Source organism: Fukomys damarensis, unplaced genomic scaffold (assembly GCF_012274545.1).
Source record: "Fukomys damarensis isolate Sample0158 unplaced genomic scaffold, DMR_v1.0_HiC HiC_scaffold_19, whole genome shotgun sequence".
Taxonomy (NCBI): domain Eukaryota; kingdom Metazoa; phylum Chordata; class Mammalia; order Rodentia; family Bathyergidae; genus Fukomys; species Fukomys damarensis.
This window is the reverse complement of record NW_022900931.1, coordinates 48,363,512-48,378,643: the sequence shown is the minus strand read 5'-3', so window position 1 is coordinate 48,378,643 and position 15,132 is coordinate 48,363,512. Positions and strand designations below refer to the sequence as shown.

The 15,132-nt window shown below is 40.7% G+C and overlaps 1 protein-coding gene across 1 annotated transcript; it reads right to left on the bottom strand.

The window, feature by feature from the left end:
- Positions 1-9,740: 9,740 nt before the first annotated feature.
- Crp (C-reactive protein) lies at positions 9,741-13,378 on the bottom strand. Its single transcript, XM_010616692.2, has 3 exons — positions 13,242-13,378; positions 12,737-12,967; positions 9,741-10,273 (listed from the first exon to the last, which is right to left on the bottom strand). Exons 1-3 carry the CDS (start codon positions 13,303-13,305, stop codon positions 9,867-9,869), a joined length of 702 nt encoding a protein of 233 aa, XP_010614994.1. The 5' UTR covers positions 13,306-13,378; the 3' UTR covers positions 9,741-9,866.
- Positions 13,379-15,132: the final 1,754 nt, after the last annotated feature.

The window sequence follows — 15,132 nt, the reverse complement described above, 5'->3', positions numbered from 1 at the left end:
CTGCTTTTTTTTGGCACCATCAAGACAAAACCTAAAGATTCCAAGCATCGGGCTCAGTTTATTTGGAGACGAGCCTGCCCAGCCCCTGCAAAACTTCACAGCTTTCAGAGTCAAAACTGCAGGATGAGACTGACCTGGTTCCAAAAGTAAATGCTGTTCCTGAGAATAACAAACCCAAGGCACTAGCTCTGGGAGACTCTCCGCTGTGCTGTTACTGTGCTTACAGGCCTGAATCCTACCTGGGCCCACTCTGGCTGCTTGCAGGTAGAGTCTCTTAATGGACGAATTTCCATTTCTCTTCATGGTACTATGACAGCTGTAAGGGGACAATCTCACATCATCCCCTACTTGGAATAAATTGTGGAATAAACTGAAAATCAGTCACTCAGATAAAAATCACACCACTTTATGCTGGCAAAAATGGATTTGAAGAAGCCAGCTGGGACCAATATTAAACAGGGCCTTCCTGCAATTGCCCCCACTGCACACGCACACATACACGCACATCCAAGCTTCGGGACAGAATGACAACACCTGCACCTGGTAGACAGTGAAGGGTCCCAGAACCCCAGAGAGAGCTGATATGTAAAAAGATGTGATCAAAAAATAGAGTGAATGGTTAATTTTTTTTTTGTTTTAGTAAAAGACATGTTGCCATTAATCCCCCACGAAGTACTCCCCCAACTTTGAACACATTTATCCCACCACTCTTTCTACTTTCTGAAGCAGCTCTGGAAGTCCTCTTTCTTGAGGGTCTTTCGTTGCACTGTCATGGCTGCCTCAATGTCCTGAATCAATTCAAAATATTTACCTTTCGTGGTCATTTTGACTTTGAAATGAGCCAGAACCCACGTGGTGCCAGATACAGTGAATAAATTCACTAAGGACATGCCATAATTTTTTTGAGCCTGTCTTTTCATTAGATGGCACCTGGCAGCGGAATTCACCATATATTTTTTACTGTACCTTATACAAAGACTTATGAATGATGGCTTCCAGAATTGCTTCGGAAAGGGGCACAAAGGATGAGCTGAGTGTGTCCTAAGCAAGAGGAAGTACTTTGAAGGAGTTCAATAGCTATTTGTCTTTTACGATAATAAATGTTTTTATTTAAACACACTGTATTTTTCTGACTAGCCTTTTATGCGTGGCTTTGTGCTCCTTGACTGTGGACCAGGGGATACCAGACTTGGGGAAATGCACCAGTCTCAAGGGCAGGAGTGAGCCTTGTGGGATGGAGAAGCGTCCCAAGGCCATGCCCCTCTCCAAAAGAACCAAGACCTGATCTTGCCTGATTGTGTGGCTACTATTAACTGTGTCCTCCCAAGTGCTCTGAGTCTTCCCTTCAAGAGAGATGTGAAGACACAAATATCTCACAAAAGTACGCTGGAGAGTAAAGGACAACTGGCAGAAATGAGCAGAAGTGGGGTATTCTGCAAATAAGAGATACTAAAGGTCATTCGTGGAGCTAAATGACAAGCAATTCCTGGTATAAACTAAGGCCACCAGCCAGTAACTGAGGTCTCATGGTGAACCTAACTGTGGTCAGGGAGACAGGAAGGGGACTCAATGAGAATAAATAGTAGAACAGAAAAGCACTAAAATGTAAAAGCATTTAAAACAAATTATTGAGATGATTTACCTCAAAAAAGGTTAATCGCAAGAAAATTTAGAAAACATTGGACAGAAGCTGCATTCATCAAACTCTCCAGCAGACTGAACAGGAAATAAAGATCCGATGAAAGATGACAGTTCAAAACACAAACTAGGGCTGGGGATGTAGCTCAGTGGCATCAGGCCTGCTTGGCAAACACAAGGTCCTGAGTTTGATCCCCAGTATGAGGGGTGGGGGGGATGCTGATGACATACTTAATCTAAAAATGAATTTAAGGCAACTCAAAAAGCACTCTGGAATTTTAAATGGAATTAAAAAGAATGTGGAACCCAGTATGTAGAGTGAAAAATCAACATGAGAGTTTTGTAAATGTCTCAAGATATAGGGTAAAGGACAAAGAGAGATGAAAGTGATCTGAGGGACAGTGAAAGAGAAGGGAAAACAATTAAAAAATCATATATTAAAAATTGGTCATGCTGAAAAAAAAAACAAATTAAACAGAAACAGCCGAAAAAGTTCTTACACTCCTGAATCTTCAAATTTAAAAGATTAAATGAAGTAAAAATGATTCTAAATTTATGATGATCATATCCTGGTTGGGGGGCAGAATGCTGGAGAAATTACATTCTTGTATTCTTTAATTAATATAGAAAAACACAATAAAAGGTAGCAAGTATATCTATAAAGACAAATAAAAATCTTGGCAGGGCTGTAATTAGATGCATGTCGTCTTTTAGGAAGGCTTATTTGCTCTTAAATGGACCCATTACTGCAACAGCTCTCAGCTGTGTCTAAATGTTGGGGCCACTGAGGGAACTTTTAAAAACACGACGTTTGGGTCTCACTCCAGAAAAACGTGTGGAGAAGGCCTAGTCTGGTGATTCCATGTGCTGCCATGAACAAGACCCTCTGCTCTTCCCTGCCCTGTGCTGATGGAAACAGAGTGGAGAAGGAAGGGGAAACAGCAGACCCCACAGGGCACGAGAGCTGTGTACAAGGGATGATCAAAAGCACAGTGAATGTTTAAATTTTTTTGACTTACTACAATAAATTGCTCAGGTCAGTACAATACGTGTTTGAAATGAAGGGTACTTTAAACATTTTGAGGGGGCAATGTGTTTCTTTACTGCAATAACTTTCTCAATTCATACCTATACCATATGTTCTGATCATTCCTCATACACAGAGCAGAACATCAGAGCCAGGAACAAGGGAAAGGTACAATGTGATCCTCAGGAGGCATCTCCAGGGCCACAGCTGGGGCTTGGCGAACACTTCATTGTGCACTTCACACACTGGTGCCCCCGCATCGAGGACAGCACAACCACTCACCTGCTCACATCTCCAGCGTCTCCCACCAAGGACCGGCTCACATCAAAGCCCCCATCAAATAAATCCCATACCTGCCCCAAGATGATGCCTCCCCTGTCCCCACTGTGTCCCCTCTCCATGCACCTCCTCTCCACGGACTTCTTGTCCTCCCAAAGTTGTGCAACCCCTGAGGTGGACACCAGGCTCACACAGAGGAGCAACAGCGCGGGAGAATTCTGCCTCCGTGAGTACGCTGCACCCATCTTCCTGTCTTTCCAAAGGAGAGGACAGCCTCGTTATTCAGTAAGGTTGCAGTCCAGGCCCAGGCCAGTGTGGCTGTGGAGGCACCTGGTACAGGCCACTAGTGGTTCCCATGGCTCCTCAACCTGAATCATGAAGGAAATATCCAACTCTGGTAAACACAAAGCCCTTCTTGTCAGACACAAAGTAGCAAAAGGCCATCCGTTAAATTTGTTAGGTCACAAAGATGCATTTTCTCATCCTATCCAGAGATAGTGGATTTAGAAATCACAGCCTGGCCTTTTCTCCAGACCACAACTCCTTCCTTAGTCAAGCCAGACCTTTACCCTACATTGAGTTGGCATCGTTGTCCCCCAGGACAAGTCTCATCTTGCGTGCGCCCTGCCCACCTGGGAAGCAGCAGCAGGGAGGCTGATGAAGGCCAGAAACACAGCCCCAAGCCCTCCACTCCGTGCTCCCTCCCTGCTGCAGGTGTGACCAGCCTTTGGATTATCCCCCTGGAAAAAGGGTCAGTGACTGAGATTCCGCGTTTGGATGTCTGGGATCCCTCTGTCTCAGGTCTGCTCCACCTTGACCTTAAATGTGCTGCAGTCATGGTGTCTCAGTTGGTAAATGATTTTCCAAAATTGCCCCTTGGAGCTATGAATCAAAGCTCTAAGAGCAAAGAGAGCAAGATAAATCACAAAATGAGGGATCAATATGGGTTATTTATTAGAGACTCCACAGGGCCAGCTGGTGCTCCGGCAGACCTGTGTGGCACTGCCTGGTAAATTAGGACAGTCAAACCCTGGGAAATGACGTGAAGTGTGGGGGAAGGGAGCATTAGTCACAAAACAGCCATTTGACATTACTGAAAAATTTAAATATCAAATATGTTTAAGTGAATTGTATACAGCTACACTAAACAGAATGGATAGCCGTTTTACATGCTTACTGATAGAATACATGTTAAAATGCTTATGAATAGAAAAGAGGAAAAAAAAGATTTGTATATATATTATATTTAAAAGAATTAATTACTTTATGAGAAAACTATCATGACCCCAAATCATATGCTTATGTTATAGTAGTAGTAGAATTATGTAGGATTTTTCTCCTACGATATTTCTATAATGCAGTTGTATTGCTGCAAAAATGAAGTACGTGTGTGTGCGCACGTGGCTGCGTGTGTGTAATTAAGAAACAAGGAAGGAAAGAATAAAGATCAGCAGTCCTTGAAGCTTGAAAAGCCACTGTTTCATTTTATGAATAGGACACCCACTTTGACTGTGGCTATTTGGCTTTCTGCCCAGAAAGACTAAAGCAGAGTACAGTATCTGTTAGGCAATATCCCTGACAGATATATGCATTTAGACACAAAGTATTTTGTAATGTATAAGTTCCTACATAAAACTTTTTAATTTCATGTTAAAAAAATCTTGAGCTTATTCATGAGTTTGCCCATTGATGCTCAATGAGGAATTGATAATAGAGGTTATATCTCCATTGACAAGAAGAATCAACTCAGATGCGAATAGCATAGTCCAAACACACAAGAAGAAAAGGACTATTATGAATGGTAGGACATTTCCAGAATGTGTTTGTTTCTAAATGATGTATGTTCATTACATTTAAAGTATCCTTTTTAAGTATCCTTTCCCAAATTTCTTGCATCTGATTTTAAAATTAGAAAACTAGCCAAACATAATGACTTTAAAAAGCTTTTGTCCTCTCCTTCTAACCATTTTCCCCAATAAAAGATGCATGCATAATCTAAACAGGTAGGTGAAATATTTAATCTGATAAGTGATGTTTTCCCAAAATCAAAATTGCTTCTTGTTAACATCTGTGCTCCACAGAGGAGTCAAATGAATACAGCAACCAAGCTGATGGGTGCACATGGGAAATTTTAGATTTCATGGTTCCCACTATGTTACTAGCGCTATCTTCAAAATGGATATTCTGAATAAATCTTAAAAATGAAAGAGAAGAAGGTAGAAAGGAAGGAGAGAGAGAAGAGAAATTGAGAGACCTTCCATGTGAACCAGTTCATAATCCACCCTTAGGTCCAGCAAACAGCTAACACAGCTCCGTACTGCTTACGCCCCTTCACAGAGAATGGGGTTTGATAAATCAGCTTACAATACAACCATACCCTTCCCTCAAATAGGTTACAGAAAAGTCTTCTCTTCCCTTCCTTTAGGGGCTTATGATGCTCCAATAAAAATTCCTAAGGTTCTCAGCTTCTTTAGATATCACGGCGCTTTTGTTTCTCCCTGATTTAGAGCCCCAGTAGCTAAGACAAACACCCCAAACTGCACAGATCCAAATCAACAATTCTGGGGAGAAGAAAAACACACTAAAGCAAGCAGGATGTTTGTTATCACAGTGTGGCTTTCTTGAATAAATAACTTGTTAAATACAGAGCTGTCAGTTTATTTAATCCTTGAGCAGCTACAACTCTAAACTCCAGGGCTGAAACACAGTTTTGTCATACTTCCCTAATTCAAATCCAAACAATGACGATATCACAGTAATATCAAAATAATGTGATGAGGTCATTTATCTGTATGTATGAAAGGATGTGGGGGAGATGGGCCCCACTGAGTGAATCTGCAGAGAATGCACCAGACACTCTGTGTCTAGTTGCACTAAATCCTTCTTTAAAGATGGTAACAGCCTTCAAGCTTATTGGGAACCAGGCATGTCCCTCAGACAAGACATCTAAGCTACCAGAGATGTTCTAAAGTGATAGCTCTAACAAGTACATTGGGCATGAGAGCTTGTGATCCCACATATTCCTGGGTTCTATCTGATCTAGTAGTTCTGGAGTCCATGAATCTCTACTCATGATCAACACCCCAGTGATAATGGTGGCTGTATAAGCAGATCACAATGTATCTCTGGGTCGGGCCTTCTAAGGGATTGAACTAAGAGTCTGCACCTCCTGAAGGAAAAGATTAACCACTCACTTAACCCACTTTCAGTTACTGGAGGAATGAAAAGGTGTACAGATAATTTAGAGACAGGGAACTGAAGGGAAGGAATCTGGGCAGGTGGCACAGCTCATCTGAGACAAGAGGATAATTATCTCAGAATAACGCAGTTAAAAATAAAAGCAACATTTCCATTTCTTTTTTCTCAGAGTTTCTGTGGATCAGAAATCTATATTTGGAAACTGGATTGGGGTGTTGCATTGTTGTTACTGTTGTTTCATGATCTGGTTCACTTGCTTTCTTTGTCAATCTTTGCTTCCTAGTACACATCAAACTTCATAAAAGTATGGGAGAAATTCACAGAGCTAATATTTCTATTCACTTTGCCAGGTGACGCTGTAAGTGCACATGTGAGGTGGCCCTGAATCTCTCCTTCAAACCCAAGATAGACCAGGTATCAACATAAAGATGGCACCCCATCTACTCATCTGACCCTACCTGAAGCCCAGCTTGGTAACCATATCTACTACTTCATGACCACCTCTTACTGGAGAATATCGAGGTGTCTTCCCTGATTAATAATTTAAGAATTTTTTCACCTGTCTGGAAGTGGCCCAAGTGCCCCTGGGGTGGGCGAGCTCGCGGGGTTGTTGCTGACTCCTATAGGTGACAAGCAGTGGCTCCAGCAAACCATTGACCTCACTTAATGCAGCTCAGTCTCAGAAGCACCAAGTGGTTACTTGATTTACATTCCTGATTTGTACATCACCATCTCATGCTTCATCTCCTGCTAAAGTGTTTATATTTGGACTGGGTTCTAACAGGTAACAAGCTGCAGAATCTCAGATCCATAGATTGGTCTGTCTCCTGTATTTCCTCACTACTGTACATCCTCAGGCACTGGGCTATTTCCCCCTTTTCATTTTTATACTAGGTTTTATACATCATTTGGCCCTCAGTCTTTTTAACTTCTGCCTTAATGACTGATTTTACTTCTGAGCAAACTAAATGCATGACCCCTGGGAAAACCAATGCTGATGACATAACTTTATCAATATCAGCTAGATGTGACCTCAATGGAGGACTGATCTTACTCTCCATTTACCAAAAAAAAAAAAATCAAAGGTTTAGTAGTGACATGCCCAAATGAAAATCATCGCTATGGCAGATGTCACCTAGCACTTAATTAGATTACATCTAACAACTCTATACAGAATGACAATTTACCAGTTACCTAGGGATGCATTTTCCAACAAGATTGCATTGAAGTATGTACCAGTAAGCTAAATTGCTTAAATGTAAACTTTCTAGGAATGCTTTATGAAGATTTTCTAGTGTTCGCTGGATGCAAATACCAGCTGTTAAAATCTTCCTGGCTAAAATTATTAGAGCCAGAGGCTGTCCACTAGAGTATGGGTAACAAGGTACCATAATTGAATTCTGAAAAAAATATTGGCTCAGCCCATATCCTTAGGGAGTTGGAGTGGTCTTCGATAATTAAGATATATCTCCTGACTAGATTCTTTAACTAGAAAATAGTGTCAACCCTCTTATGCTTAGCTGAATGTCAGGGTATATGGATCTGCCCTAATTGGACAGTAGAGAATATCTGCACTCACATTTTTGCCTAAGAATGTTTCTCCTTATCTTCTGTGCTTCTAGTTATCACAAGTCAATTAGGGAAATTGATATTCATAAATAAACTACTTCAAAGATTTTCTGTTCATCCTCCTAATATTTACTTAATTCTTAGCCAATCAGACCCTTTGGTTGTTGCCATCTCAGACAAATTCTACCTGGTTGTACCTTTGTGATATATAATGTTCAGACATATAATACAAAATAGCATAATAGAGTTATAATAGGAGATGACTATGTAGGAATCACTGTACTAAGTGCTATACATGCATGGTCTCATTTGATTCTTTCAGATTGCTGTTATTTTTCACACTTTAAAGATGAGAAAACTTAGACATAGATGTTATGTTACATAAGGTCACAGCACTGTTGTCAGAATTTGGACCTGGGCAGTCTAATCCAGAACTCCTGTGTTTAACTATTCTACCAATCCCTTTCCTAAAGTAATGACTTGATGTGCAGAGAGCACTATATTTCATTCGTGGATGTAGCCTCTACAGAGTAACTTCAATTGTTCACTTATTTCTGAAAGACCACAGTAAAGGATGTCTCTGGAGGACACCAGCAGCCATTATCCTTGAGGGATCTGTTACTGCAAGGGAGCCAAGCAGACAAAGCGAATTCATTCCAGCATTGAACCTGACAGCAGATTTGTGGATCTCAATGATCTTTCACTTTTGTTCCTCAAACTGTAATATTGATGGAATGAGACTATAAATCCTCCACACATGACCCCAGAGGCATGACCAGCTATCTCACAAAAGAGGTGCTGTGCTTATCAGAAAGAACCTCTTCAGGAGACTCTAGGAAAGGTAACAGTGCTGTGGATATGTTCTTGCTGGACAGTAATAGTCAGTCTGAACTCACAGGGGCTTGATTTCAGAGGGTAATTAGAGAAATTGTGACAACTTCCAATGCAACCATCAGAAAACAGTTGAAACTCACTCAAGTAAACAGGGTTTTATTGGTTCATGGACTTGAGAAATCCAGGTGTCAATTTTTTTTCCAGATAAAGTTGATTCAGAGACTCAAGGTAGTCAAGGGTCCATGACTCACTCTCTGTTGACCTCTCAGCTCTTCAAAGCTCGGAGTGGCTTCTTTCCTCAACATCTTTTTCCTTGTGACAAGCAAGATGGCTGCAGGTGGTTCCAGGCTTACACCTGCTCAGTTTGGAATTCCAACAGAAAGATGATGGTCCCTCACAAAGTCCATGGCTCAATCCTTAGGAAGACTTTAATTTGTCCAGCTTGGAATATGTAACCACCAAAAACAATCCCCAGAGGGAGGTGGGGAGATGGACCTATGGTAGGATACTTAGGTCACATGTCCTTTCTTACAGCCTGGAAAAGTTGGGAATGTGGAGGTGGAGAAGGAACAGTCCCATTCATGAAATGGGGAAAGAGTTTCCCAGAAGAACCATACAATTAAGAAAGCACTGTAGACAAATAAAACTACTGTTATACAACACCTTGGCAGTAAGCTAAAGTTAACAATATCTATATGCCTGTTTTGTCCAGGAAAAATAAAAAGATAGGCTTTCTGATAGGGCTACTTTGATTGTCTTTCTATAGCACTTAGAGAAAGTGGAGGAAAAGCAACAGCATTTCTGAGTTTCCCACTTGAGAAGACTTGGGCCTCACGATACAGTGATAGGTACTCTGAACTCTGAATCAAGACTGCATCCAGTGGCCTAACTCTGATGCAGAACAATTGTATGATTGCAGGTACATCTCTCCTACTTTTTGTGTAGGAAATTAGATATAAGTACCAGCATACATTTCCCATCTCAGAGACATACTTGCAATGTGACTTTTCAAAAATGTCCTTTTGTCTGGGTACCAGTTCTCATCTATATGAGGGTAAGAGATTATCCCTAAAATTATTTTAATTAAAAAAGTAAATATATAAACAGAACATCTGCAATTCTGATCTGTCTAGACAAAATTTCTTAAGGTATTTCACAGGCTCCCAAGCCAGACAGATGAATTCCATCTAAGGAAGGGATGTAAAAGGTTCTGCTTGCAGAGTAAACCTATGAGGTACATAGGGAGAAAGTCCATAGCCAGAGATCTGGAGCCCAGGAGATATAATCTGCAGGAGGCACCTTGAGGATCCACAGAAGAGCCTCAAGCCCACAGATGGGGCCTGATGAAGACTTCACCATGTGTTTCAGATGTCAGTGACCGCCAATCTAGAACATTAGGACTGAATGTCCCACCAGCATACACTGCACTGATCTCCTCAGGTGACAGAACAAAGTCCCACATATTCACATCTCCAATGTCTCCCACAAAAGACTGGTTTGCATCAAAGCTCCCACCAAATGAATCCTGATCCTGCCCAAGGATGATGATGGCTCCTGTCCCCACAGAGTGGCCCTTCTGCAGACTTTTCCTCACCTGGGGCTTCCCATCTACCCACAACTCTATGATTCCCGAGACGGACTCCCAGCTGGCACAGATGTGTACTGGAGCTGTGGGAATTTCAGGAGCCTTGAATAGTACTTCAGGTCCACCCAGTTCAAGAATATATCCTCTCGATTATTAAGAAGATCATCCATCATGACCAAGTCGGATTTATTCCAGAGATGCAAGGGTGGTTCAACATACGAAAGTCAGTGAATGTAATACATTATATTAACAAAGTCAAGGACAAAAACCATATGATCCTCTCAATAGATGCAGAAAAAGCATTTGATAAAATTCAACACCCATTCATGATAAAAACCCTGCAAAAAATTGGAATAGATGGTCTATACCTCAATTTAATAAAGGCTATTTATGAAAAACCATCAGCCAACATCATATTGAATGGCCAAAAACTAAAAACCTTCATGTTAAAATCAGGAACAAGACAAGGATGCCCACTATCGCCACTTCTCTTCAATATAGTTCTGGAAACATTAGCCACAGCAATTAGACAAGAGAAAGAAATAAAAGCAATAAAGATAGGAAAGGAAGAAGTTAAACTATCATTATTTGCTGATGATATGATACTCTACATTGAAGATCCAAAAACCTCCCCAAAAAACTTCTAGACTTAATTGACAGATTCAGTAGAGTATCTGGATACAAGGTGAATACCCAAAAATCAATAGCCTTTCTATACACAAATAACAGACAGACAGAAAGAGAAATAAGGGAAAAAATTCCTTTTACAATAGCATCCAAAAAAATGAAGTATCTAGGAATCAATCTAACAAAAGAAACAAAAGATCTCTACACTGAAAACTACAGCACTCTGAAAAAAGAAATCGAAGAGGATATAAAAAAATGGAAAGATATCCCCTGCTCCTGGGTAGGAAGAATCAACATAGTGAAAATGGCCATGCTACCGAAACTGCTATATACATTCAATGCAATGCCAATTGAAATTCCAACACTATATTTCACAGAACTAGAAAAAAGAATCCAAAAATTCATTTGGAACCACAAGAGACCTAGAATAGCAAAAGCCATTATAGGCAACAGTCACATGGCACCAGGTGTAACAATTCCCAATTTGAAACTATACTACAAAGCCACTGTGATAAAATCAGCATGGTACTGGCAAAGAAATAGGCCTGAGGATCAATGGAACAGACTGGAAGACACAAAAACAAATGCAGATGTACTCAGCTACCTCATCTTCGACAAAGGAGCTCACCATCCTCAGTGGAGGAAAGATAGCCTCTTTAATAAATGGTGTTGGAAAAACTGGATATCAACCTGTCACAGATTAAAATTAGACCCTTATCTTTCGCCATGCACTAAATTAAAAGCCAAATGGATTAAAGATCTAAATATTAAAACAGAAACATTAAACTTGCTGGAAAGCAAGTTAGGTAGAACTCTGGAAGACATTGGTATAGGAAAAGACTTTATGAACAAATCCTCAGTAGCACGGGAACTAGCAGAAAGAATCAACAACTGGGATCTCATCTTACTAAAAAGCTTCTGTACTTCAAAAGAAACCATTAGCAGAACTAAGAGACAATCTACAATTAGGGCAAAAATTTTTACCAGCTGTACCTCAGACAAAGGACTATTATCAAGGATATATAAAGAACTCAAAACAATCAGTCCCCCCAAATATAAAGACCCGATCCAAAAATGGGCATCCGAAATGAACAGACATTTCTCATACAAAGAAGTGAAAGCAGCAAGAAAATATATGAAAAAATGTTCCACATCACTGGTCATTCGAGAGATGCAGATGAAAACAACACTGAGATTCCACCTCACCCCACAAAGAATGGCTGCTATCAAGAAATCACACAATAACAAATGTTGGCGGGGTTGTGGGGAGAAAGGAACCCTCCTCCATTGTTGGTGGGAGTGCAGACTAGTGCAACTACTATGGAAATCAATATGGAGATACCTCAAAGAGCTTGGACTGGAGGTTCCATTTGACCCAGCCATCCCTCTGTTGGGTATCTTTCCAAGAGAACTAAAAGAATCATATCACAGAGAAGAATGTGCACCCATGTTTATAGCGGCACAGTTTGTAATAGCTAAATCTTGGAAACAACCTATTTGCCCATCCGTTGGAAACTGGATAAAGAAGATGTGGTTTTTCTATAAAATGGAATATTACTCAGCCATAAAGAGCGAGAGAATAGATTCATTCATAGGAAAATGGATACATATTGAAGATATACTCCTAAGTGAAATAAATAAGTCCCACATGTGTAAATACCAAATAGTTTCCCTGGTGTGAATATTCTGCAACAATGCATAAGATTCTAATAAGATTACTGACATTTAGAAATGGGAGGAAAGGAGCTAAAGGTGTAGGGAAGGTGTGATACGTAGGGGAAGAACAAAAAGGGAAAAGAAAAAAAAATGTGAGAGAATGAAAAGATGAAAATAAAGTGTTTGTAGATGGGGAGGGGAGGAGGGGGTGAAGGGAGGGCAGAGGTAAGGGGAAAAAAATGAGAATCAAGACTTGCCATGTAAAGGTACATGATCCCAACAATGAATGTAACTGTACTGTATCCCTAAATGTACCAATAAACTCAATAAAAAAAAAAGAATATATCCTCTATTTTTAGACCAAAATATGAGGATCTCATTCGAGTGCTTCTTGGTGGCATAAGAGAAAATGCTGTACCCACGACTTGTGAACAGATCAGTGTAGAAACGGAGGCACACAGTGAAGGCATTCAGTGGCTTCTTCAACTGTGCTTTCAGGGATACATAGGAGTTATCTGACTCTTTAGGAAACACAAAAGTCTTCTTAGACATGTCTGTGCATCAGAAAACCAATTAGAGATGAGAAGTTTCTCAGATCACAAAGATCTGTGCCTCATTTAAAAATAGGTTGGCATCAAGAAAGCAATCGACCCCTTCCCTGATTACACACACACACACACACACACACACTCTCTCTCTCTCTCTCTCTCTCTCTCTCTCTCTCTCTCTCACCATGCTAGATACTCCTCTGAATTCAATTTATATAATCTTAAGTCCCACCCCTATCCCTCAGATCAAATCTCTAGCACAGCTTGGGATAACCCCTACCTTTCTGGCCAAAAACATCAGAGAGGCTGATCAAGACCAAGAAACACCACAACAACTTCTCCATGGTCACTCCCTGCTTCCTGTGCTACTAGGATCTGGATTCACAAATGTCTCTGTCCCAAAGTTCTCTAGCTAAAAAGTCCTAGATCCCTTGCCTCAGACTGACCTCAAACTACCCAGATTTATATCCACAGAAGAAGGGGTCTGTGCTGTTTTGTTAATGATTTTCTAACACTGTCCCTTGGGGCAAGTGTCAGGGTTCTGGGAGGAAGGGAAGCAAGACCGTCCTGGAACAGAGAAATCAATGTGGGTTATTTATTACAAACTCCTATGACTACCAAATCACCAATTCTTTGTGACAGGAAAAATGAAAACACTTCCCAATGTTCCACTTTAGCTATCTCTCCTGAGGAAATAATGGAACATCTTCACTTAAGAGACAAGTGGCCATCTGTGTACACATGACAGCTACATGTCACACCACTACTCCAGCCCAGGTTGTGGAGTCAGACAGAGGAAAGCTGTCAGCTCATAGAGGTGAACAGCAACACTGATCCCTTCAGAAGCTGCCCATTTACAGATTGGGAAATGAGGAAAACAAACATACTATCCCCTGAATCAAGAATTGAGTGTACTTATTAGGAGATCTTGGTCCACTAAAACACATACCTAATCACTCTTATGTCAGAGGGTCTTCAAACTCTGACTATTTTCTGAGCCTGTAAAGTTTCAAGGAGGAGTCAGAATGATCTGTTATCTGTTTCCTTTGTTTACAAAATTCAATTTGTCCCTCCACACTGCCTGGCAATTCTGCTGCTTAACTCACTTTTTAAGATGACTATTCTGCTGCTTCTCCTTTGTCCTGAAACCCCCAAAATCACATCCTTTACTACACTTGACAGATGAACTCACTTCCTCAATGAGGAATTAGAAGTAGCCAGAGAAGAACTACTACATCCTTGTAGCAGAGGCTCCAACCTATTCCCTAGTACCCATTCTCAACTTCTCTTACAAGAAGGATACTGTTATTAGCTGGACACATGGTCACACAGCCAAGCACTAAATTTCCAAGCCTCCTCTACAGCTAGGAGTGATGATGTGAATAAATTCTAGTCAGTGAGATGTGAACAGAATAGGGACAATCTCAAAGTTGTTCCTAGAGAGAGAAGATATGTGCTTTCCCTTCCAGTTTCCCTTTCCTCTTTCTGGTATTCAGACATGATATCAAAAGACAGAGCAGCAACCTTTAGACAATGTGTAAGCTGCATGTTAAGGTTAACACAGCAATAAGATAGACAGAGCCTGGATAATTTATTTTGGAGCCACTGAGTCAGCCCTAGACTGCCTACCTGAACAGTTCCTTAAAGAAGAAATAATCTTCTCTCTCATCAAGTCATTAATAATTTGGTCTTTCTGTTTTGGCATTCTAACTGATATACTTCTTTACTTTGGCATCACAAAATCTACCAGCCTTTCTGCCTCCCTCATTACAAAGGCCAACCTTTCACTTCTACAGTAGATCCCATACCCCTATCATGAATGATGGAGGAATTTTGCTCCTGTAGGCACTCTCTACCTTCTGCGTCAATTTCTTCTTCATCTTTTATTCAGTCATTCCCCAAAATAATAATACTTTATTTAACATTTTAGAGAAAGAAGAAAGAAAAGAAGGAGAGAAGGGAGGAGTAAAGGGTTATGTGCAACTATAACCTCCTTGTTCCCATCTGTGTATGTTATTGGGAATAAAATCCAGGGACACTCTAATACTGGGCCACATGCCCAGTCCCTTCACTTGCAACAGAGTCTTTCTAAATTTCCCAGGGAAAGCAAACTTGAAAATCCTACAGCCTCAGGTGTGCTCCCACACCCTCAGCTCATTTTCCATCTCTTG

What these genes read in the sequence shown, in the direction of transcription:
- Crp (XM_010616692.2), bottom strand. Translation starts at nt 13,305, where the DNA reads ATGGAGAAGTTGTTGTGGTGTTTCTTGGTCTTGATCAGCCTCTCTGAT. An exon ending in TGATGTTTTTGGCCAGAAAG is followed by an intron (nt 12,968 to 13,241) that starts GTAGGGGTTATC and finishes TCTGATGCACAG; the next exon opens with ACATGTCTAAGAAGACTTTT. An exon ending in TATTCTTTTTTTTTTATTGA is followed by an intron (nt 10,274 to 12,736) that starts GTTTATTGGTAC and finishes AATAATCGAGAG; the next exon opens with GATATATTCTTGAACTGGGT.